The following is a 25,396-nucleotide window of genomic DNA, read 5'->3' as shown; positions in this document are numbered from 1 at the left end:
CTGGAGCCACTGCAGAACTATAGTTACGTATCCTACCAACAGCTGAAATGTATAAACTGTGATATTGGGGGAGAAAAAATGAGGGATCTTTTTCTCACTACGGAAATTCATTCGACTATTAATTTTTTGAAAGGACAGAATGAGGAAATAACTATTTTCCTACATAGCAAGCACACTTGACATGCACGAAATAAACTTACAATTGACTGAAATAAATTCTTGTGTGCAAATGAGTGTTAGTTTTTCCTCTCCTGGTTTATTTGGTGAGAGTCGTCTTTCACATAGTTCACTGATTTGTGCAATTTATTGAATAAAACTGTGAATAAATTGTGAAACAATAGGTTGGGTTTTTTTAAAAAAGTTCTTTTAAAAAAAAATCCTTATTGGTGATATTAATAAAAACTTGTTGAGAGTGAATTACTTTTAAAACTCAGATTTATTTTTCACCATTTATGCTATTTTTATACTTTTTTGCCCAATTTGGACAAATCAAATATAGATGAGTCACTTCCACTTTCAGATTCTTACAGCATTATTAACACAATGCTACATTGTTTAGGTTGTGAAAGTTGCTGGTGAATTTTCTAATATAATTTCCACCAGGATTTTATAAAGAAAGAAAGGAATTAATTTAAAACATTCCTCTTACTAGGCTTTGTAAAACTTGGTTTTGAGTTCTTCCTAAATTTGGGGGCTGAACTACCAGACACTACCTCTTTATATCATGTTTGCTAGTTTGTAGTGATTGTCTCTCCGGTTTTTTTAAACAGATGGCTCACAAGCACCAGCCAGACCCCCTAAACCACTTCCTCGCAGGACTGCACCAGAAATCCACCACAGGAAAGCATACAACTCTGACAATTCCTTGGAAAATGCGGATGCAAAAATTGCAAAACTTATGGGAGAAGGCTATTCTTTTGAAGAAGTGAAGCGGGCACTTGAGATAGCCCAGAATAACGTTGACGTGGCTCGTAGCATTTTAAGAGAATTTGCCTGCTTTCCTCCACTAGTCTCTCCACGTCTCAATCTATAGTAGCATGCAAGTCCCTGCAGCAGATGAATTCCACGTATGTGTGTGTGTGTGGAACTGAGAGCAAAAAGACAGAACTGAAGAGAGAAGTTTTCTTTTTTATCATTAGAAGAGAGTCTATTTCCAGCAGTTTATCAAAGGAAGATGGCTGCTCTGATCAAGACTCACAGATGAGCTGATGCTTATGTATTTTTGCTAGCCATACTTTTAAAAAATCAGGGTTGAACTGACAAAATAATTTAAAGACGTTTACTTCCCTTGAACTTTTAATCTGTGAAATGCTTTTTTCTTGTTTACAAATTGACAAGTTACAGTTTTCTAGTTGACACCTGTACTGTGTTCCTGTTTAGATTCCCTTGTGAGTGGTCAGTTCAGCTGTAGCATTTGCAACATTTTCCATGCTGACCACCCCATCAACTAAATCATTTTTTCCAGAAGCTCTGTATTTCCATTTCTCCTTTTATAAAAGGCTTTAATGGTTTTTGCATTTCAATGTATCAAACAAATGCAAAAAACAAAACAAAACAGAAGTATGTGGCCTTCACTACTGAGTGTTTTCTTCTGAGATTGTTTTGCTATTGAGAGAGAAAAAAATCTGAATGTATAATGCATTATTTTTGTCTATGAACTGCCTTTTTAAAGGTATTTGGACAGTGATGTTGGGCAGCTTTTACTTTTATTATGGGTTTTGTGACCTATAATCTTCAAGGTTTTGATTCATGTAGTTTCTGCATTTAAAAAAAAAAAACCACATGCAGTAATGAAACTGACGTACATGACAGCTTTTAAATATTTGAATGCAAATGTTGATGTTGTACTTAGGTTACATACCAAGGGCACCTGTTGTTCATGCCTTAAGTATCCTCTGGCATACTGTATAATGGGGAATCTTGTTGAATTATATTAATGATCAGGTAAATTACAGTCCTATCTTCTGCAAAGTGGATGACAGTTAATTTCCTGTTTGAGTGATTGTCCTCTGGTGCTTTAGGGGCTAGTTCATATTGACGTGGGAACTTTAAATCTTTGATGCACTGTTAAGTCCGAATGCTAGTGTAGCAATACTTTTTACAAAGCTCTTTAGTAATGCTCTCTGTTCGCACTATTACATTAGAGTATGTATTTAGTATCCAAATTTTCTCATTCACTACTCCTGCATAGTTGGAAACGTCTTAAATCTCTTTGCCATGGGTGGAATAGTGTTACCTCAGTCTAATTTTTTTAATTTAAAGCACAAATCGATACAAGCCAAATCAAGTTTTTAGTAGACTAGACTCTCAAATTAAGAGTCCAGACTTTCCATGGTAATTCTCATTTTGCTGCTTTTCTGTTTTTGTGGAAAACACTGAAATTCTCTTTCCGCTCCTCTTACTATTGAAAAGATGAACCATGTGGACGGTAAACTAGTTTCAGTATTTTGAAATGTGGCCAGTACAAGATCTTTCAAGTTATGATAAACTTGGGTTGCGGTATATATTTATTCCTTTTTTATTTTTCGGTTTTCTCCTTCACTCATGGCGAGTTGTAAAAGTTACAGCACTTAGAAGATCAGATCACAGCAACAAATGCAAATATTTAAAGGTTTAAAGACAACGAAACATCTCAAGTAAAGATTTCAAAATAATTAAGAAAATATAGTGGAAGTTCCATTATATCTAGACCTCCATCATTTCATCAAAAGCTTATTCTTACTTTAAAAAAAGAGAGAGATCAGTCCTTTGCAGGGTCCCAAAGCATGGCAATGACCCTCATTAATCTGTCTTGGTCCAGTGAAACAAGATGATCAGAGGTATTTGAGCAACAGGGATTTCTGTTCTATTTCAATCTAAGCAAATGATTGAGTTTATGTGCTAGAAAAGGGCATATGCACCTTCCTTTCAGTGTTCATTCTTTGGGTAAGGATAATGAAAGCTTTTGGCTGAAGTTTTACTAAGTGCTCTCTGTTTAAGAAAATCCCTTTTTTGTGGCAAAGTATGCTCTTTTCAGCTCTTGATTGGTTTCTTTCCTGCATCATATTGATAAAACTCTAGCATTTCAGCCAATTATAAATGCTGTTAAGTTAAATGTTGCAATTTTATTAGAATTAATAATAATTTAATTTAATTATAGTTCCAACATACCTGCCAGCAATAGCAATGATGAAAAAATAATGTATTGCATAGACAAGCAAGCAGTCTGCAGATCATGTGTTGCAATTTCCAGTCATATCAGATAAAACTGGCACTGATTCTCTCATTTTCTAAATTGTATGCAGGATCTTACAATAAATAACACCACTGTGTTTCGATTAAGAAGCAAGAAAAATAGCCTTGTAAAAGATTTTTAAATTATTTACTTCCACACAAGCTCTTTCCACTTTTTTATAGCATTTCCAGCCTGTTTGGCACAATTTTGTTTTTTTGTACATGTGTTTAAAAATCTCTATACTGTAATAGCATAGGTGGTGGCTTTAAACTCTAAAAGAATTCCATTAATCTTTAGATGCTAAAGCTAATCAGACACTCTTACATACATAAGATGCTTCAGACCTATTTCGGTTAATAGATTTAAAGCCATATTGAGTGAAATTGCCTTGCTAGATTTCTGATGTTTACTGTCCAGGACTTAATGGGCTTGCGAGGTAAATCTGACAATAGACTAGTTCCCTGAAATGTCTTTAACAGTTTAAAAAATAAAGGTTTAATCTTGCAAATACCTGTGCACACATGTGACTTTAAGCAAATGACTCCCTGTAGTGGGTGGAGTCGAATGAACGAAGTTGCTCAAGTGCTTATGTGTGTTGAAAAGTGGGGTGTACGGATCTCTCTTCTATAGAGGCGTCCTGTTGGCTATCATTCCAACATCTTTTGCATTTATTTCCTTGCAGCTAAATTGCTTCATTTTAACCAGATTTGCTGAATCAGAAGATGAGCAATATTAATGAACATCAGCAACATGGATCTTTTCCAAAGATGCTAAGTAAAAACCGAAACTGTGCTGAAATAAATGAATTCCATGTGATTAGCCAATTAGTGGGTTGGCTGGGAACCTAAAATGGCCACTGACCAAATGTGCCAATGTTTCATAAACCAAGTGCACATCTGGCAAAGATTTTTTCATAATGTGAATTTAGATTTTTGTATCCAAATCATTTCCTCAGTTTTATTTCTCATAATTTCAGTTTGAAGCTTTACTTTGCACTGATTATTCTGAACTGGTAAACATTTTAATTTGTGTCTTAAAGCTTGACGGATTTGGAAGCAGATGAATGGTGTACTTTAAATGGATTCAGGTACTCTTTGTTGACCTGGAATTTAGTGCTTCTAGGAATGATTTCCTGAAAAAGACTGCAATAGTTTCCATTTTGAAGGGTTTTCTTCCAAATAACTATTTTATCAGAAAATGCCTTTTATAAACTTGTCTAACGTGATAAACATAGTGATGTGTTCAATTAATTTATATTTTCTTCAACGTTCTTTTGAATTCTGGTTATTAGGTAACCTCAAGTACTTTATCTGTTCTTGTAAGATATTTTATAAAATTAATGTTAACAAAATTCCAAGTTGGTCCTTGATTTTCAAATCTTTGATTCTGATCCTGAATATTGCCACTTGTGGCGTCAGAAGAACAAAATTATCCTAAAATATACTTTATAGAGGTTGGACTCTGTCTTAGAAGCCAGACAAGTGACATGCTAAAATATAGTGGATCAAAGCGTTTAGAACCACCCCCATTACTAGTGTCTCAACTTCTTAATTTCAGTTATTTCACTTTCCAAACACAGCTAATTATTAAAAAAACTGAAATATGAGCACTCAGTATTTGTACCATGGAAAGATACTGAATTGTAAGTACTTAGACAGTGGTTTACTTAAGCGTCAGCATTATTCTGTTTTCTGAGGTGATAATGAAATTACCAAGTGAATAAGCTATAAGGCAAAGGCAGACTATTTTATCACAACTGGTTGACTGGGTTTTGCTGAGGAAAAGGGCACCAGAACCACTATTGTTGCTGTGATAACATTTTAGTGTCAAATCCTGCTTGCTTTGCTACACAAGTCCCATTGAAAAAAAAAAAGTAGCTTATGCACATAGGTGAGAAGGATTTCCCCTTTACATAGAATTCAAATTCTGAAAGTGTTCAGAGAAGATAAGAGAAGGGAAAACACAATGATCTCCATTAAAAACTCCACACTTGCCACTTCGTCAGTAACACAGGTAAGCTGGGGTCTGGAATGCTTATTCCAGTGGTTCCACCTGCACGTGCTTAGCCATTTTCAGAGGAGAGGGCGTTGTAGTTCATTAGTCATATTAATACAGTATTAAAGTTATTAGCCTGTTTGGTTTGTTTTTTTATGCAGTGGTTTCTCATGTTTTCATTTTCTGTCCAGTTCAGGAAGTGAGATGTCACTTCCTCTGTTTTGCCTATGATAGCTGTACAGTTGAGGCCACTTGGAATCTTTTAGGGAGTTTTTGAGATTGGAAACCCAGGCATGTTATTCTGGATGAAGTGACTGGATCCACTTATCCCTGCATTACAATCGGACCAAATATGCTATCCTGGAGCCTTAAAATTCCGCTTCTTTTAAGGGATATTTCCTGCCTTGCAGGGCAAAGTCCACTGAGTTCCTTTTCAAAACAAATAACCCCACTCCCTCACTGCAGGACAGGATGAATTTCAAGACTGTGGGATTATAGGCACAACAGTGAGTCTGTTGCTCCCTAGGCCTACTTACAAAAAAAAAAAAAATTATCCTAAATGAGAAGCATATTCGCACAGAAGAAGGAGAATCCTCTATTAAGATTCCAAGGCCTGTCTCACTCACATGCATAGAAAATATAGCTGTTGCCATAGGCATATTTTCAAGTACAAATGTTTCATCATGAACTGTTTTGAAATGCCTGGGTATCTGGAAACTTTTAGAAAATATTGGCATAAATGCTCCAGTCCTGAATTAGTGCATCTTCCCTCAAAGAGACTTTAAAGAGATGTCTGCTGTGCGACAGGATGTCATGGCATGAAAAGCATCAGAAGACAAAAATGATAAGTAGAATACCTGAAAATATTTTCAATCCTAGCAAATCAGCCAGGGGCGGGATACAGTGTATTGGAGGAAAACATCCTGGCGAAAGGCTCAGTTATTGATTTGTGTGCATGTTGTGTGCATGTTAATCTAATGACATGGAAGGTGGGAAGAGAATCAACCAATGCCTGCTAAAGAATTAGACTTGGAGTGAAAAAACTGGGTGACTGTATTCCCCTGTATTAAACATCTGTTCCATCTGGACAGCTGAACTGAGTGTGTATAGTAATCAAGCTTCTATAGTAGTCTGGGTCAATGTTCAAGGGCCAAGTTTTCTCCCCGGATAGAATGTGAGTTGCATATGCTTGCCCCTCTCTATCCATCTGTATAATGATTAGGAGGAAGACACTGCAATGATCATAGCTATCTCCAGATTGTCCTGTAAATGTTTATCCTCACAATGTAAGTGCAATAAGGAAGGGTTATTTTTCATCGGCTGGTTAAATATCACTGAATTCCAAACTCTCTCGGTTGGCAAGCACTTGTGTGTCATTGGCTGTCCAAATATATCTCTTTGCTCTAGATCTGTTCCTATAATTCAATCTTGCATAAAAACTGCCTTTCAGACACTTCTTCTCAGAGCACTCACCATTATCTCGAACTCAACATGGACAAAATAGCGTCCCCCAAACCCTTCCGCTTACCTATATTATTATGGCTGTTAAACACCACAATCTTTCTTATTACCCAGGCCCATAAACTGGGGGTTGTATTTGACACCTCCCTCTTTCTCCCACATTCAGGCTGGGCCAAATTCTGTTGACTCATTCTCAAATATTGCAGTCTCTTCCTTGGTCTGTTTGCTACTAATCTCATTCTGCTTCACACCCCAAAATGTTGTTGGCAAAATCCTTTTTAAGACCCCTTGTTCTCCACATTGAGTCACTTTTGAGTCACTCCACATTGACTATTACCCTGTAGGTCACATTTAAACTTCTGGTGCCTACATTCAAAACCACACAACACTTGTCTACATCTCTGACCTGCTTCCTTTTTTCCCTCCATTCCGTCTGCCTGTGACACCAACTGCACTATTCTCTTCATCTCCTCTAAATCAGCTCTGGGCCCCGTTAGTGCTTCCTTTTATGTTTAGAATTGTCAGGGGTCCTCCTTCAAATCTCTCCCACTTAATAAATAAATAAATTTAAATAATCAAAAGGTGTACCTCTCTAAAAGAGTAACCCCCTCATTTTTTTAAATTTTTTTTTGCTTCACCCTCATGCCCACCCCATTTATAACCATCTATTGTTGTCATGCTGAACTTGGATTGTAAGTTCTTCAGAGCAGGAATTGGGGTCTTTTCTCATCTTGGGCAGGTAATTAGTACATTTCTGGAATGCTCAAAACGGTTAATGAAGAATCCCAGCAGTAGCCTTTGAGTTTGAGGTGCCAATGTCTGCATTAAAGAGTGTGAGGCTTGCCTTGCAAATATGGTCTATGGTATCCTGAACTGTGGGGAGGTTAGGGGATGTCAAGTAATACTGACCTTTTACTATATTTCAGACCTGTTTGGAGTTCTGATTACTTCTGGTATTGGGCGAGGGAAGGAAGGAAAACTTAATTTCATAAAGAAGTTCAATTAATAATAGTAATACCTAGCTCTCACATAGCACTTTTCATCAGTAGATCTCAAAGTGCCTAACAAAGGAGGTCAGTTACCATATCCCCATTTTACAGGTGAGGAAACTGAGGCACAGAGGTGGGGTGACTTGCCCAAGGTCATCCAGCAGGCCAGTGACAGCTGGGACTAGAACCCAAGTCTCATCCAATGCTCTATTCAACAGGCAACACTGCTTCATTAATTTGAGATGAAATCACTAGACTGAGGTGGGTGCTTATTTCATGGGTCTGAGGTCAGGGAATGGTGGATAAAACAAGGCTTCAAAGCTCTCTTAGAGGGAAGGTGTCATACGACTTCTGGATCATTCTGCCAACGGCCCAGTGAGACCTTTAGGATCCTCTTTGTCTCTTCTTCTTGGGTCACCTTGGTGTGCCAGTTGTTTGTGATGAATGAAGTGAACTGTCACAGAAAAACTTTTAAAACTAGGATGAACAACTTTTTCTGAACTGGTTTGGGGATAGAGAGGGCCTGTGTGCCTATGCTTGTTGCTGTCAGGGAAGTTTAAAAATGATCTTTCTGTATTATACTTTTGTGACCCCCATTTGTGTTGTATCTGAGCATCCTGCAATCTTTAAAGTATTTATCCTTACAACACCCTTCCTGCCCCCAATTCTCCCCCTTCTCCCCACACATACCTGGTTCACTAGTGTGACTGAAATTCCAACCAAAGGAATTGTTCTGTGCAATGAACAGCTCCGTGAGATTGCTCAGTATCAGCTTCAAATGGTTTTTACTGTGGCATTTTCCAGGCATGTTGGTCTGGTTTTAGGCTTAGGGATAGTGTGAAGACTGCATTAGCACCATGCATCAGTCATTTCCTGCTAGTGATGGACAAAGCTCCAGTATCTAGGGAGGAGTTTAACAGCTCTCTTGCCAGCCTTTGGTACCATTTACTGAGAGCTGTTGATAATTTAAGCAAAAGGCCTGTCAGAGATCGATGGGGGATGCAGCGTTTTTGGTGTATCCATTCTTTGCTTTTTGGGAGCTGCCAATGCATGTACTGGGTCACTATCTGCCCACTATCTATCTGCCGGGGTTCCTGCAGGTCTCCATTGTATTACCCTCCTGTTCAGTGTGCATGTGAGCACTGTGGGAGGCTGTGACGTGTTTTAGGGCTGTGGTGCTGTCCTCAAGGGTACATCTACAATGGAATAAAAGATCCACCCCACAGCCATGTCTGGTCCAGCTCAACTGGAGGGCTAGAAATTTCTGTGCACATATTCGGGCTGGAGCCTGACTTCTGGGCACTCCCCCTCGCAGGATCTCAAAGCTCGGGATCAACATCACAATTTTACTGCCTTACAACTCAAGCCCCGCAAGCCCAAGTCAGATGACCCGAGCTGGCCACAGGTGTTTAATTGTAGAGTAGACGTACCCTATATTGACTCTTAAGTTCCTTTTCCTTTTAACCAGATCTAGTTGTTGCTGGTTCTTTGTTTTCCCAGGGCCTAGCTGAGATAGGGACTTGAATGAGTTGGCTGTGGCTCAGTCTAGGAAAGATGGACCCGAGAGCCGGTTGGGGGCAGAAACTGGGTTTACATGTGTTGATGGATCAGCTCTGCTAAAGAAGAGTGTCGTAAGAGCTCAATACTCTCTTAGTCCTAGGTGACTCAATTTATTACTGAAGTCTGCAGGTGTGATCTTCCCTGGCTTGTTGTGGTGCTTGCCACATTCAACCAGGTGTTTATCGGATCCAGGCTGGATGGCTACAAAACACTGAAGAAGCCAGACACTCGAACACTTCAGGTAATGCAGAACATGCACCCTGCCCTTGCTTAGTAGAGTGAGGCAATTTGTTAGCTTCCCATGGTGGGGTGTACAGACTCTACAGTGAGCCAGAGCAGGAAAGGGTTAATTTTCTGCTCTGGAGACAGAATTAAATCACTTCAACACCTGCAGAATCAAGCCTGCAGAGAGGGATGAGCCTTCCAGCTGCAATAAATAATCAGGAAAATATCAGTGTGAAAGAGAAAACAGCTCCTACAGGGGACTGCCCTGTTAAGGGGGGAAAGCCAGGGGATCAGAAGGAACTGGATTTGCAAGGCCTGAGGACTGCAGTCAGCCTGAAGACTCATTTTACAGGAGATGTACCGAACTGTGGGAATGGGACAAGTTTATATTCGGTAAGCTAGAGCTGGTTGGGGCGAGGGCAAAAAACTCTGACAATGTCGTCATCAAAAATGACTTTATTTCTGCTTCCAACTTTGCAGCAGTGTTGAAATGTTTGACTTCAGTTGGCCGTAGCCATAAGGGATTCTGAGGACCAGGAATTGTCCTTCTTGGACATGTAGAGTAATACATTACTCTGAGATTCGCACGGGTTTCAATAGAATTATTAGAGGAGGCAGATTCTGTTCAGCATGAATAAGAGTGTCACCAAATAGGCTCTAAGTTATCTATAACTTCCCGCTAACCCTAATGATAAGAACTTGGCTCCAGATCCTTAAAGCTATTTAGGCACCTAGATACATTTGAGGGTCTGGGCCTCAGTACTTCTGTCTTCACTGTGTACTAACAGCTAAATTCAAATTTTCCCATTAGTATTGAATTTGCAGTAATGGAGGGATGACTGACTAAAACATTTTTTTTCTTGTGTTGGTGGGGTTGCAGTTTATATTTAAACAGTCTTTCTATCTCAGGGTTTTATATTGATGCCTATAACCATGGTATCTGGCACTTTCCCTGTAAAATCAATAGAAGTTGCACAGTTCCCAGTGGACCACATGGAGTCTCTGGTTCTCCTCCCCATTTGGATGATTGAAAGCTCTGCCTTAGGGTGTGGAAGCTGCATGGTTGATTTTAATCACACATTTTTGTAAGGGAAAGGGGAGCTAGTTGGAAGTGTGGTGATCTTGTGAGTGTCATTCTTGTTATAATAGAAATGCTTTATCAATCAATTTTCAGTTTTTGGAAACTCTCTCTTTTAATGGAAGAAAAAAGCTGTTTGAATCAAATGAATTTTTATCTATATATCTATCAAATAGGGTGGTAGGTGGGTTTGAAAGAGAAATGCTCTCCAGATGTTTTTTTCCTCCTTGATTAATCAACAATTGACTAATCTTCTGCTCCCTAGTCAGTTATTGAAATCATACCAGCTTACCAGTGCTATCTTTTTGACACAGCAATTACAGTGTTTCCACAAGACATCATCCATCTCTTGGTAGCAAGCCAATGACTGGGAGGAAACAAAAAATCAAAACTGTAAATCAAAGGAAATTTTGAGGGGGGGGGGAGACAAAGGCAGCTGCAAAGAGTGGGAGAAAAGGACTAAAAATGAAGAAAGACAAAGAAGATGTTCCCTCCTGAAAAATAGTAAAGATCTTAAAAGGAAAGGAGAGGAAACGTAGCACAAAGCTCTATATGAAAAAAATGTTTTCTTTGGAGGTAAATGGGAAATTTAAATAATGGTAAATGCAAGCAATTAAATGAGTAGATAATTAAAAGCATAATTTAAAGTGGGTATCGAATCATATTAACTCCAAGCCACAGAAAGGCAACAGTTTTCTATTTATTCCTGATAAAATATTTACCTTTAAATATGATACACATTTTCTAGGCTTAGGAAGTAGTCATCAAATGTAGTGACTTTTTTAACTTAATGCCTGGAAAGACCTGCAATTTACTGAATCTCCCAAATTAATGATTAAATGAATGATGAGAGAATGATCAAACAAACAAGCAAACAATGGTAACACATGACAAAATGTATTTTGTTCCATAGTTTGTCTTTTGTCATTTGATAATATGCTATAGTAAATGTACTATAGTAGGTTTTGTAGGACTTATGAAATCCAAATGACACTGAGACCTCACTACACCACAGCATCAGCTCTTACATCTTTGCAAGGACTATAACGCATGTGGATTAGTACGGTGGTACTGTATTTGGAACATCATTTAGCCTTATCAAGACACATTGTTTAAGCAATGTATCAAGGATTTGCCTATCCCACATATTGTCATGTGTATCAATGTTCCAGTTAACCATTTCTTCCTCCTTTATGAAAAATTCATATTTCACTGCTCTTTCCCAAACCTCAAATAGTAGTTAGATTTTCTCCTCTGTATAACAATATAGGTTTCATTTTCAGTGCAATGATTGTAATTATATTGCAATAACATTGTATTCATACTGTGCTATTGCTTTATGATGTCTATCATTACCACTAACTCATATGACTAGGAGGCTAACTACCTAACTAAGAAAAAATAGTGTAAATACAATGTAGCTAATACATTTCAGCCAACACTAATGATTTTTGGTGCCTCAGTTTTTGGGTGCCCAATCTGAAACCTGATTTGCTGAGCACCCACACGCCTTTAAAATGTCTCCAGCAGAGCACCCAAAATCACTGACCACTTTTGATAATCTTGGTCTTGGATTTTTAAAATGTATGTATTCAGGATAATGCCCTAGAGGTAATAAAAATAATATTTTTATATAAGTAAAACTTTATATATATTGATTTTCACCCAGTCTCAAAGCACTTCACAAAGGAAGTCAGTACTGTTATCCCCATTTTACATATGGGGAAACTGAGGCACCTGCGTCAAAGTGACTTACCCAAGGTCAGCTGGCAGGCCAGTGGAACCCAGATCTCCTGAGTCTTATCTTGATGTTCTATCCATTAGGCTACAATTCAATTGTGCAGCTAAACTTCTGGTTATGTTAATTGGTAATTAGTTAAAGGGAAGCATAGTTACCATTGAATTACACTGTAATGTATGTTTTGTGAAAACTGTTGGAGAAAAGCATATTGAAATCTACAGAATACCTGTTCCTTATTCCAGATGATTTGAAACACTATAGCACTGGTCATTACCTGGCCCTAGTGCAGAATAGACATGACGGAACAAAACCTTGGCACATGATGTATTGGTTTCAGTCTGAATGCTCTCATTAACTCCAGCAAAACATCTGATATCCTCCTGCACAACATAAATTAATCAATTTAATTCAAAGGAAAGTCAAATTATCACAGATGATGCTATTACGATTGTCAGTGATGTGTTGAATGGATAGGTGACGCTAATGACGTTTACCCTATTGTATCAGCAGTCCAAATGTACTGTGTGCTGAGGGGCCTGGCCTCACTTCAAAAGGTTGTCTCCTGGTTTTTTCCTTCCCTTTCCCTCATAGCTGTTCCTCCTTTTTTTTAGTTGCTTCTCTCTTCTTGAAATTTTAAGTACCTAAAACTAGTGGCAGTCTTGTTCAGTGGCTTTTGTCCTTGCTTCCCCTGCTCTAGGTCAGCATTCTTCTCAGCGGTGGACGTAAAACGCTGTTTACAAAGGGCTTGTTGGAGCACAGGTAGGAACAGAAAGAGTAGAGTTGAACAGGGCAAGTGTGGGGCTGCTGCACAGAATGGTGGGGAAATGTAATGTGAAAAGCTGATGTGGGACAAAGAGAGAACAATGGGGAGAAAAAAGGGCTTTTCTAATTATATTGATCTTTTAAAATGATGTGAAATTGGGCCACTCTTCCTTCAGAAATACTGCTGAGGAGCATTTTCCTCAGTACCCACTGATTGGGACTGCAGTGTTGCCATAATATTGGCATATCAAGATGGAGGCTACTCTGAGGTTGCTGCCTCAAAACCTGATTTGAGAGAGAGGGAAACACCCCATAACATATCTATCGTCCCAGGGTGACACTGGCCCATTAAGAGGGAAAAGGCCAGTGCTCCTTCGACTGGTCAGTTGATCCCTGCACCCCACAATTAGGCTGAAGAGAGGGGAAGGCAACTGTAGAATCAGAGACCTGGAAAGTCGGACCCTGAGAGGAGTCAAACACACAGGAGGTGCAGGTGGAAGCTGAGAGACACGGGGGACAGCAGGGGAGAGCAGGTAAGAAGCGTTGCTTGGGAGAGAGCTTCAGGAGACCCAGTGGAGAGAGCTGAATTTGGATGGGAGCTATAATAAGAGTATTGGTGACAACTGACTACTGCCCGAGACCCATGACAAGCAGATGGCTGTGGTGGCCGGTCCTTTGGTCAGGCTGATCCAACAGGAAGGTTGTTGCAGTAGGATGGATCTCCTGAGGGTAGAACTCCCCAGCACGGATGCCTGGAGAAATGGAGGGGGAACCCTGAGGGCAAAGACCTAAGTGAAGGGCTGTGGGAAGATTGGACACCCTCAGTCAGTGAGGCCTGGAGAATGGCATCCTGGATCAGGGGCCAAAGGAACTGAGAATAAACTGCTGTTATCTCTCAGGTGGGAAACCTGGAAGTGATGGCCTTGGAGAGGGGAAAGGGAAAAATCCATTGTATCCTTATGTTTGTTGTGGAAATTGCAGAATGGTTTTACTTCAGGGCTTCTGGGGAATTATTGTACTAATGTGTATGAATAAACTAAGCTCAGAGGCAGGCTTCGTATGGGACACTGGGGGACTATGTTCTTTTCATGGGTGGAAGAAAGGGGAAACTGAAGCAGGTTGGATGCTGGAGAGTGCCCTAGGCATGGCTGTCCTAGGAGACCTACACACAATTGTGCAATGGAATATGGGGGAGGTAATGGTGACCAGCCTTATAGTGGATTTGAATACACCTTTCTTAGTATCTATAACCGCTAATTTGTAGTAGTCATTACAAATATCTGAGCCATATCCAGCCACGTTGTCTCTTTGTTACCTTGAGGAGATTGAAAACAAAATGCCCTATAATTTTATAACTTTATCCATCGTATAAATTGACCATGTCTGGTGGTGTCTTAGCTGTGGAGATTGTTCTATGAACAAGTTCCCCACAGACAAGCATAGCCTAAATTCTTATAATTGGAGAAAAACCTCTTTAAGGCTGAAACAAAACATAACTAAGCCAATTCAAAGTGCCAGTGTCCTATTTTCAGAAATAATTTAGGCACTTAGGAGTCTTTCTCACTGAAAGTCAAATTAACTTAGGTCTTAAGTGACTATGTCCCTTTTGAAAATGGGACGTAGGCTCCTTTTAATCCAAGAAAATTATTCAATTATTTTCATGAAGAATTATCCTGATTTACCCTGGCACCTCTGTTACGGAGTGACAACCAGAAGCTCCATAGTTGCTATGGAAACTCAGTTGCTCTTTGAAAAGTCATAATGGCCCCAAAATTGGTAGCTTAGACCAGAAGTTGATGTGGTTTTTTTTTCCTATGAAATGTGAAGTGACTTTGACAAGGAGTTACAGAAATGATGACAACTTAAATACAGTGGTTTAACTACTTTTTCTATTACTTCTGGAAAAAAGTGAGAAATGCATTTAGCTTACTGGACTCAGAGGTAGGAGAGTCCAGTAAACCAAGTTTCATTTCCCTCCTTGTTTCTTATAAAGTTGACACAAACAAAATGAACAAAAGCTTTAATCAACAGAATGTAGAGGCAGTGTTCATTTTTATTTTTAACTTCAGAATGTACTAAGGATAGCTTCATCTAGTGATCTTAGTGTCTAACATATGAGAGGACAGGAAGAAAAATTCAAAATTAATATTAATAATAATTTGATCAGCCTTAGTACACGGTAGTGACTCCAAGAAGGCCAAACAGCCAATCAGAATTATGGTTTTGGATAACTGGTGTCCCAGAAAAGATTTGGATTTCATTTTTTATTTCTCACTTCCTGTCCTAAACACCTGTGTTGCTGTGCACTGTTAAAAAACTGCTACATTTTATTTCAAAGCAGCTGACATTAGCAGTGGTTGAACTATTTGCAAGTAATACATCAACTTTTTGGGGTCCTTCTGAGTAAAAGTTACTACTGTATGGAAATGTCCCTACTCCATGTTGAATAAGACCATTCTGCTTCCCTTTTATCATTCCCAACAAATTGCATTTAAGATTTTGGTACAGAATTTTGAGGCTTCTTTTATGGCTGTGTTCACCACTTAAGCTGATGTTTTCCAGTTGCCTCCCTTTTAACCTCTTCACACTAGACATCAACATCCTAGTTCCTTTTAAACTTCAACTTGTTTTACTTCATTGTCTTCTCCGCTCCTTAAAAATGGTTTTTCATTCAATAGAGAGAATTTCTTACTTCAGGAAACGTGAAATCCTTCTGATCGCCTCTTGCTCATCCTCGCTGTGTATTGTGCACTAGTAACAGTAGCCCATGAAAGCTCTTCACCGGCTCTCATCTTCCCATTCAAAATCTTGATGTGCTCAACAAAGTGATTTCTTCTTTTGGACTCTTTCTCCAGGGACAAGGGAACATTGAGTGGCTATGATGGCTCTTTTCTTTACAGTCACTTTTCCCTTTGGAACTGAATGCTGCCATTTCGCTAGAAGCAGATCGTTAGCCATGCCTCAGCAGTTTGTTCCAGTCTAAAATGACAGCTGCCTTTAATTGGACAGCTGGTTATGCAACTGCCCAGTCTCTCTGTGATATCTTGCATGTTGTTTCAAACAAAAGTTTGTCTCACTCTTCTCTAGATGGTTCAACCCATAAAATGTTGGGGAATCTTCTTGTTGTCAGTAGTTTGTATGCTGTTTAAACTTCAGTGTTTTGGTTTTTTGGGGTTTTTTTGGAACAGGTCAGTAGAAGCCACAGTTATAACCTTGTATATATTTGCTTTCTTCCTTTTCCCAGACCATGTCCTTTCACATGTTTGCTGTGATAAACTACTCTCTCCTTTTTGTTGTTCTTACTGACCATATCACGTTGAATGGTATCTCCTAATCCTAGTGTCTACTGCAGGCTGTGAACTTGTCAAATCTCTCAAGTTAAATGGGGCAGAAGTCAGGTTGGTCCTCAGGTAATAGACAAATAGGGAAGTCCTGAGATGATGCAAGCAGTGTGTTGGTGAGGCAGTGTTGAATTACTGTCCTAGGATGGTGCTAGAGGACATTGTATAAGTGTAGGTGCCATCTTTGTGACCACTTCTTATTAAAGCTGCCATGGCAATTATAAAAAGAGTAGAGGACCTGGCCTCTCTGTCTGCCCTGGTGATTGAAATAAAGGTGTGACACACAGGAGCGTTAGTTAGAAACTAAACATTTTCCTGGCTCCAGTCATGCAACGTGGATTAGAGTTACAAATGGTAAAGGCATATCAGCTCGTTAGTGACTGTATTATTACTAGTATTGCAGCAGCAGTTAGAATAGGTTCCCATAGTCCCTGTCTCTAAGAGCTTACAATTTAAATATACTTAACAGACACATTATGTGAGAAGAAGTATTATTATCTTCAGATGGGGAAGCTGATCAAGTTGCTAGGTAATGAAAGTTTTTTGAGGCTTTTTTAATACTAAATCTCCCATTATCAATTCTCAAACAGTGAAGCAAGTTTTTCTGAATATGAAAGCTGTTAAATGAAAAGGCCAAGTGTGGACGCTGGGTGTGCGTTCCTTATGTTGAATGACCTAGTTACTGGCTGGTTAACAAACCTTCAGTCACTACCGAACAGGGCAGGATTTTAACTGGCTATGAAAGGTTGAAAAGTTTCATAGCATGTTGTTTTTCACTGAGCCCTCCACCTTGCCTGAATGTACTTATAAAGGTCTAAATGATATCCTGTGCATTTCTTGGTTGCAATGATTTTAACATTTCTTACCCTCACTGGGAAGGAAGCACTGACAGTCCAGCTTCCTTCAAATGTTCTCTGATGGATGACATTCATTGGAGTTGCATAGCCCCTCTGCTACAGATGTGTGCTGTGTGCTCCTTGAATGCTGTCATTCCTTTCTAACAACACAACACTCGCTTTCTCTCTGCACCACCAGTAATTGGGATCCTTTTCAGTGTGTCTCACCCTAACTCTGCCCTGTGTGAGATCTCTGAAACTTTCCTCATCTTTTCTCCTAATTACCTGTGCCAATCACGTGTTGGGGAAGGATGGCGATAATCAAAATCTCTGGCCATGAGACTAAAAACAATGCAAGACAATCACCCAGTAAAGTAAGATTGAAGATCAAAGGGGGGAACATTGCACCAGAAGTAGAGATAAATGATAAAATGATGACAAATACATGAAGTCGGTGAGGGAGATTTATAGGCCCTTTGATGCTGAAGGAAGGGAATTTAATGACAGGCAAGAGCTCTATTGCTGAGGAAGTGAAGCTCTTTACTCCACTTTTCATCAGGGAGAGGGAGGAAAGTCTGCCACAGAGAAGCTTTCAAGGGTGCAGATCAAATACAAAAAATGACTGGACTAGAGGGTCACCTCAGCCCAGACTGTTTTTACATTTTTAAAGAGCGAATAGGCAGCTGTTCTGACACTGCTGGTGTTGCTTCTCTAGCTAAGTACAGACACAGGCTCCCGTTCTCAGTTCCAGCAGAGCTGAGCTCACCAGACAGAGGTGGCTGGGGAGGTGGGAGGTTGAGCAAAGGTGGGTTTTGAGCCTTCTGGATCCTGGAGGTGATTGGGACTGAGAACAGGGGCTGCTGTAAATTATGCGCCACTGCAGGGTCTCTATGGGTCATTACAATACAGAACAGCCAAAGTGTATCTCCACTGCCCCCAGTGCATCCCTCTCTTCCCTAGCCTCACCTGTACACTGCAGTGCAGGTGGCACGGAGCCATCCTGTCAGCGTTCCCTACACTTAAGGTATCCCTTGTTCTGTTCCTCCAGCTACGCAGCCCCTCTCCATTGGCTGAGGATAGGTGATGGGCCCATGATGACCATTTAGAAACCCTGCCTTTACCTGAGAACTGAGACATCAGTTGGGAAAATAATGCAGCAGAGCACAGATTACCCAACAAGTTCTTGGAATGCATTGGAGACCATTTTTTATTTCAGAAGGTGAGAAAGTGACTAGGGAAGAGGCTATTTTAAATTAGATTTTGACAAATAGGAACTGGTTGAGGATTTGAAAGTGGAAGGCAGCTTGGGTGAGAGTGATCATGAAATGGTAGAGAAAACAGCACAATAAAGATTATGGATTTCAAGAAGGCAGACTTCAGCAAACTCAGAGTTGGTAGGTAAGATCCCATGGGAAGCAAGTCTAAGGGGGAAAAGAGTTTAGAAGAGTTGGCAGTTTTTCAAAGAAACTTTATTAAGAGCAAAGAAGCAAACTATCCCACTGTGTAGGAAAGATAGGAATTATGCAAAAGACCACTCTGGCTTAACCAGGAGATCTTCAATGATAGACTCAAAAAAGAATCCAACAAAAAGTGGAAACTAGGTCAAATTACAAAGGATGAATATAAACAAATAACACAAGTATGTAGGGACAAAATTAGAAAGGCCAAAGCACAAAACGAGATTAAACTAACTAGAGATATAAAGGGTAACAAGCAAACATTCTACAAATACATTAAAAGCAAGAGGAAGACCAAGGGCACAATAGGCCCGTTACTCAATGAGGCGGGAAAAACAATAACAGAAAATGTGGAAATGGCAGAAGTGCTAAATGACTTTTTTGTTTGTTTTCACCGAAAAGGTTAGTAGCAATTGGATGTCTAACACAGTGAATGCCAGTGAAAATGAGGTAGGATCAGAGGCTAAAGTTGGGAGAGGACAAGGTACATATCTTCAGGTCACCAGGGTCTGATGAAATACATCCTAGAATACTCAAGGAGCTGACTGAGGAGATATCTGAGCTGCTGGCAATTATTTTAAAAAAGTCATGAGAGATGGGAAGGCTTCCAGAGGACTGGAAAAGGGCTAATATAGTGCCAGTCTATAAAAAGGGGAATAAGGACAACCCAGAGAAATTAGGCCAGTTATCTTAACATCAGTACCTGGAAAGATAATGGAACAAATAATCAAGCAATCAATTTGCAAACACCTAGAAGATAAGGTGATAAGTAATAGCATGGATTTGTCAAGAACAAATCATGTCAAACCAACTTGATAGTTTTCTTTGACAGGGTAACAAACTTGTGGATAGTGGGAAAGCAGTAGATGTGGTATATCTTGGCTTCAGTATGGCATTTGATACTGTCTCGCATGACATTCTCATAAACAAACTAGGGTAATAAAACCTACATGGAGCTACCATAAGGTGGATGCATAACTCATTGGAAACTTGTTCCCAGAGAGTAATTATCAGTAGTTCACAGTCAAGTTGGAAGGGCATATCGAGTGGGGTCCCACAGAGATCAGTTCTGGCTCTGGTTCTGTTCAATATCTTCATCAGTGATTTAGATAATGGCATAGAGAGTACACTTATAAACTTTGTGGACAGTACCAAGATGGGAGGGGTTGCAAGTGCTTTGGGGGATAAAATTAAAAGATGATCTGGATAAACTGGAGAAATGGTCTGAAGTAAAATGGATGAAATTCAACAAGAATAAATGCAAAGTACTCCACTTAGGAAGGAACAATCAGTTGCACATGTACACAATGGGAAATAACTCCGAAGGAAGGAGTACTGTGGAAAGGGATTTGAGGGTCATAGAAGATCACAGGCTAAATGAGTCAAGAGTGTAACATGGGTCACAAAAAGGAATCATCATTCTAGCATGCATTAGCAGGAGTACTGTAAGCAAGACATGAGAATTAATTCTTCCGCTTTATTCCATACTGATTAGGCCTCAACTGGAGTATTGCACTACATTTCAGGAAAGATGTGGACAAATTGGACAAATTGGAGAAAGTCTAGGGAAGAGCAATCAAAATGATTATTTCATTTCAGGAAAGATGTGGACAAATTGGAGAAAGTCTAGGGAAGAGCAACCAAAATGATTAAAGATCTAGAAAACATGACCTATGAGAGAAGATTGAAAAAATTGGTTTTGTTTAGTCTGGAGAAGAGAAAACTGAGGGGGACATAACAATTCTCAAGTACATAAAAGGATGTTACAAGGAGGAAGAAATTGTTCTCGTTAACTTCTGAAGATAGGACAAGAGAAAATGGGGTTAAATTGCAGCAAGAATGGTTTAGGTTGCACATTAGGAAAAGCTTCCTAATCGTCAGTGTAGTTAAGCACTGGAATAAATTGCCTAGGGAGGCAAGTTAGACAAACACCTGCCAGGGATGGTCTAGATCAGTGTTTCTCAATTATATTTCACCGCGGAACCCTTGCACGGCCATGCGATACCCTCCGCCGACAAGTCCAGGAAATCTTGCCCTTTTCGGTGGCGCGGTGTAGGCTGGTTTTGGTGGCACGCCACCAGCTGTTCGGCAGCATGGTTCCACTTCTTCGCGGAACCCCATTTGAGAAACACTGGTCTAGATAATCCTTAGTCCTGCCATAAGTGTAGAGATCTGGACTAGATGACCTTTTGAGGTCCATTCCCGTCCTAAGATTCTATGATTTTCGAGTTCCATCAGCTATTATCTAGAAATCTTACAAATATCCCTTTCAGGTGGCATTTGGATGCTCCCTTCTTCTTAATCCTTGCATAAAAAACCCATTCTAGGCAGAAATTAAAACGTGCCATCCTTCCATACTGTTCCCAGCACTGCTGTCAATTTGTTGAGGGGAAAACAAAAGTAGCTTAAACGTCACTACCAACTACTTTTAGTCAGTCAGAAGCAGTGTTTGTATATTCCCCTGCTGTGTTTCCAATACCACCAGTCTTGTAGTGCCAGAGAATCAGTACCACCAAGTAACAAAAGTAAAACTGACAACACATTGGTCGAATGGAATGAAATACAAAAATCTCGGGCTGAAATCTTCAGAAAGATCCACTAATATAGGGAGCCTCTGTTCTTCAGTATCCAATCCAAAACATAGAGGGACTGATTTTCAGAAGTGCAGAACCCTTTCATCTTCAACCAATTTCAGCTGGGAAGGCTCATGACTTCTGGAAATCAGGCCGCAAACTATTGTTATAAATTGGGCACCCAAAAACCCGGGCAGCCAGAATTAGTGGATACTTAAAATTTGGGTCTAAATTAAATGCTACAGAGTGAAAAGTAAATTAAATCTCTTCCTATTCCCCATAGCCCCCGCCCAAAATATTAGATGATGTCAATCTAAAAGTAATTTACAGCAAACAATGTTTATTATTAATAATTCTTTGAAGGCCTTTTCCACAATCTTAGCCTAGGAACTTAAGACTGGAAGAGGGACTCCTGGATCATGGAGTTCGGGCCCCTGCTATTGCAGGCAATCCCATCATATAATCCTGTTCATAAATTTATCAAGCAGCATCTTAACACTAGTTAGGTTGTCTGCCCCCACTATAATTATCTGGAAGACTGTTCCAGAACCTCACAACTCTGATGGCATTTGTCAGAAGAGAGATTGTGGGGGGCTGAACAAACTCATTTTGAAAGGGTGACGTTGCAATCATCTTTAAAAAGTAGAACTGCTACTTGTTGGAGTTTTCTCTTCTCTTTTGGTATCTCAGGCCAGCATGCATGCATGTTCCTCCCAGTATTAATTGTAAAGAAGCAGAGTGGTAACTTTGCATCTTTCATGAGTAGCTTGCATTGTTCATATTAATAATAATAATGGCATTAAAATTGCCAGGTTTTGAAGGAGGGACATGTCAGTGGTATTAAAATCAGAGTTTCAGTTCACTGTGCTTGCATATTGATTACAAGTTGTCTGAGACATCAGAAGAAGCTCAAAGAAATTATACACTCCCTTTATGTTTTAATATTGGAAAAGCTCCCTTGTAATGCAGGATATGTTATCATCATGCAGTTCTCTAATCACAACCTGCTTTAATTTTGATAGGTGACTCCCAACTCCTATAACTAAGATTTACTGTAAGTATAATGTCTCTACAATACTTTGTTGCTGTATTATACATCATGACACATTCAAAGATGAATTTCTTTACACACAAACTTAATTTGTCATTTTTGTAAAGAAAAGCTCATCTCAATTGCAAAGGGGGCTCTGATAAAATGTGTCACACTCTAGGCTCTGATTTATCAGGGGACTATTGTGGGGAAAGATAATTTTCTGTTTCAGATGTGCCTTTTTCCTTCAGCTGACTTAAGTTTGATATTTAGAAAATTAATGATGCACATGGTTGAGTGATCTGGATCACTTGGTAAACTGGGCGCAAGCAAACAATATGGTGTTAATACAGCTAAATGTAAATGTATATTTCTAGGAACAAAGAATGTATGCCATAGTTACAGGATAGAGGATTCTATCATGGGAAGCAGTGACTCTGAAAAAGAAGTCATGGTGAATAATCAGCTGAATATGAACTCCAGTGTAATGCTTTGCCCAAAAGGGCTATTGTGATCCTTGGATGCATAAACAGGAATCTGTAGTAGGGGTAGTATTTGGTTCTGTATTTTGGTTCTGTTGCATCTGCTACTGGAATAGTGTATCCAGCTCTGGCTCCCACAATTAAAGAAGGATGTTTTTAAATTGGAGAGGGCTCAGAGAAGAGCCACAAGAATAATTAAAGGATTAGAAAACATGCCTTATAGTCATAGACTCAAAGAGCTCAATTTATGTAGCTTAACAAAGAGAAAGGTAAGGGGTGACTTGACAACAGTCTATAAGTATGTACATGGGAAACAAATATTTAACAGTGGGCTCTTCAATCTAGGAGGAAAAGGTATAACATGATCTAATGGGTGGAAGTTGAAGCTAGACAAATTCAGACTGGAAATAAGGCGTATGTTTTTTGGCAGTGAGGCTAATTAATCACTGGAACAACTTACCAAGGATTGTGGTGGATTCGCCATCGCTGACAATTTCTAAACAAGACTAATCTTTTTCTAAAAGATCTGCTCTTGGAATTATGTTGGGGGAAGTTCTTTGGCCTGTGTTATACAGAAGTTCAGACTATATGATCATGATGGTCCTTTCTGGTCTTAGAATCTATGAATATATGTGTGCGCTAAGGCACTTGTGGTGAGATCCTCAGCTGATGTAAACTGGTGTCGCTACTTTAAGGACCATTTACACCAGCTAAGGATCTGGGTTGTAATATTTGAGATCTGTATAAAAATGTGACTCATCTCATGAAGGAATTTAAACCAATTACTACAACAATTGCTTTTGTAACAATAATATTATTGCACATTTGTAATAATGGCTTTTATGCAAAAGCAGACTCTAAAGTATTAATAGATCTCTGTGATCTGGAAAATGTATACCTGGATAAAGACCATCTAACTCTCTTCTGGGCATGGAGCATTTTTAATTTTTCGTGTTCCAATCCTGCAAATATTCATGTAAAAAACCCCAAACCAACTAAGGATGTAAGCACTGAGTTTAGAGTTTTAAACAATGTTTCAACCACAAAGAAATGGTGAATAGAAGATTGAGATGACAACTTTTTAACTGCATAATACACAGTAGCTAGCAACCAAGAGAACACAGGTTCTTTACCACAACATCCAGAATAGGTAGCTAGTCAGAGGCATTGTTCTAATACAAGTGTCCTTCCATCCCAACTCTTTCCTCCAAACGCACTCATTTAGAGGGCAACAACAATGAGAAGTATGGGTTAAAATTCACTAAACTAAAATTTTGTTGTTTTTGGTTCATGTTTCTCTCCCTTTTTTCTTTTCTCTTCATTTTCATCATGTTCCTCTGCACACAAAGAGGAAGTGCATATTTTCAGTCTGAATGACTTTTATTTTAGATTGAGATTTTGTTGTTGCAAAACAAGAAAGAACAAAAGCCAAGTCTTCATATGAGAGCACTGAGGAAGTGCGTGTGTGTCCTCTATCTGCACTAAACTATGCATCATAAAATGGCTGTTAGAGCCAGCTGACTCCAATACTTGAAGGCATAGCATGTTGAAATCAAGTCCTAAAAGCTGCAAACTTCACACACCAGTTCTAGACCGCTATTGCCCCGCATGCAGGGTTTTTTCTCCTGTTTGTGTCACTCCTTATCCTTTCTTCAGAGGGCAGCATCTCCTTTATTTTCATTGGTTCATTGTCTATCCTGAAGGTCGCTGTTGTGGTTTTCAGCCTCCTTCCCTGTCCTCATCTGCGTTATGTTTCCTCTTCCACTACACTTCTTTTCTTCTGTAGTCCCTGTTTATCTGCATGCATCTTTTTAGCATCCCTCCATCCAAGGGTCTCTTTCCCTCAGTCTTTCTCCAACTCCTGGGTCTCTTCGTCCACACACTCTCACTCAGGGCTAGGCATGGTTACCACCTCGTCTCAAGCATCCTTTATCCTGTCTCTCTCTAGAATGTTCCCCTCCATATTGAGCTGACTGGGGGGTACCCCTCTCCTGCCTGCTCCTTCTTGATGTTCTCTCAACCCCTGTCCTGTCCTATCCTCTCATCATAAAAGCCAGATGGAGAGTACAAGGGTTTGGGGCATATGTGGTAACTGCCTACTTGTCCCTCAACGGCAGCTCCATTCTTTCTAGGCTGTTGCAGTGAGGGAGACAGAGGAGCACAGATCAGAGGAGCTGGTAGAAAGGTAATAGCTTCCAATTGTCAAGCAAACAGCAATAAATGTGGCTCATGGTGGAGAAGGAGTCTGGAGAATCAGGGCTTTAATCCAACACATCTCTCTTCCTGACAGATAAATTGGGACAGACAGACGGGGAGCTCCATCTAATGGTGGAATTTTATCCAGGGGCTTTTGCTAATCCTTTCAGCACTCTGCTAAAGCACTGGCTTAGAGCGAAGAGAAGCACATACCAAATCCCCATCACCTGAAGCACCTTGGTGTTTTTTAAATTCATATCTCCCATTGGCCTTACTCAGCTTTTAAGATGTGACAAGACGACAGCCCAAAGAAACATGACTTGTAGGTATGGAACTGGTTTCACTCACACTGCCTATTTTCTAAGTGTCTGAAACACTGCCAGATACTGTCCTGGATTTATGCTATGGGGGTGACAGCCCATCAAGATGAGATGGTTCTTTGATTAGCAGGCTAAT

The 25,396-nt window shown here is 39.7% G+C and overlaps 1 protein-coding gene and 1 long non-coding RNA gene across 6 annotated transcripts in view; both read left to right on the top strand.

Moving 5' to 3' along the window:
- The window catches only part of CBLB (Cbl proto-oncogene B), a 177,900-nt gene extending 176,213 nt beyond the window's left edge, over window positions 1-1,687 (top strand). For 4 of the 5 annotated variants that reach the window (XM_067546191.1, XM_067546189.1, XM_067546190.1 and 1 more), the window contains one exon: window positions 771-1,687. In XM_067546191.1, the coding sequence (XP_067402292.1) occupies window positions 771-1,033 (263 nt within the window). In that variant the 3' untranslated portion in view covers window positions 1,034-1,687. The remainder of the gene's footprint in view (window positions 1-770) is intronic. The other variant, XR_010919355.1, reaches the window with a different exon arrangement.
- Window positions 1,688-9,824: 8,137 nt separating this feature from the next.
- LOC137151887 (uncharacterized) lies at window positions 9,825-13,510 on the top strand. The gene is made up of 3 exons (XR_010919394.1): window positions 9,825-9,837; window positions 12,961-13,022; window positions 13,436-13,510. It is a non-coding gene; the product is annotated as an uncharacterized lncRNA (long non-coding RNA).
- The last annotated feature ends 11,886 nt before the right edge of the window (window positions 13,511-25,396 follow it).

Source organism: Emydura macquarii, unplaced genomic scaffold (assembly GCF_026122565.2).
Source record: "Emydura macquarii macquarii isolate MOO-44397 ecotype Brisbane River unplaced genomic scaffold, CSIRO-AGI_Emac_v2 contig_1119, whole genome shotgun sequence".
In the NCBI taxonomy this organism is placed as follows: Eukaryota; Metazoa; Chordata; order Testudines; family Chelidae; genus Emydura; species Emydura macquarii.
This window is presented reverse-complemented; position numbering and strand designations above follow the sequence as displayed.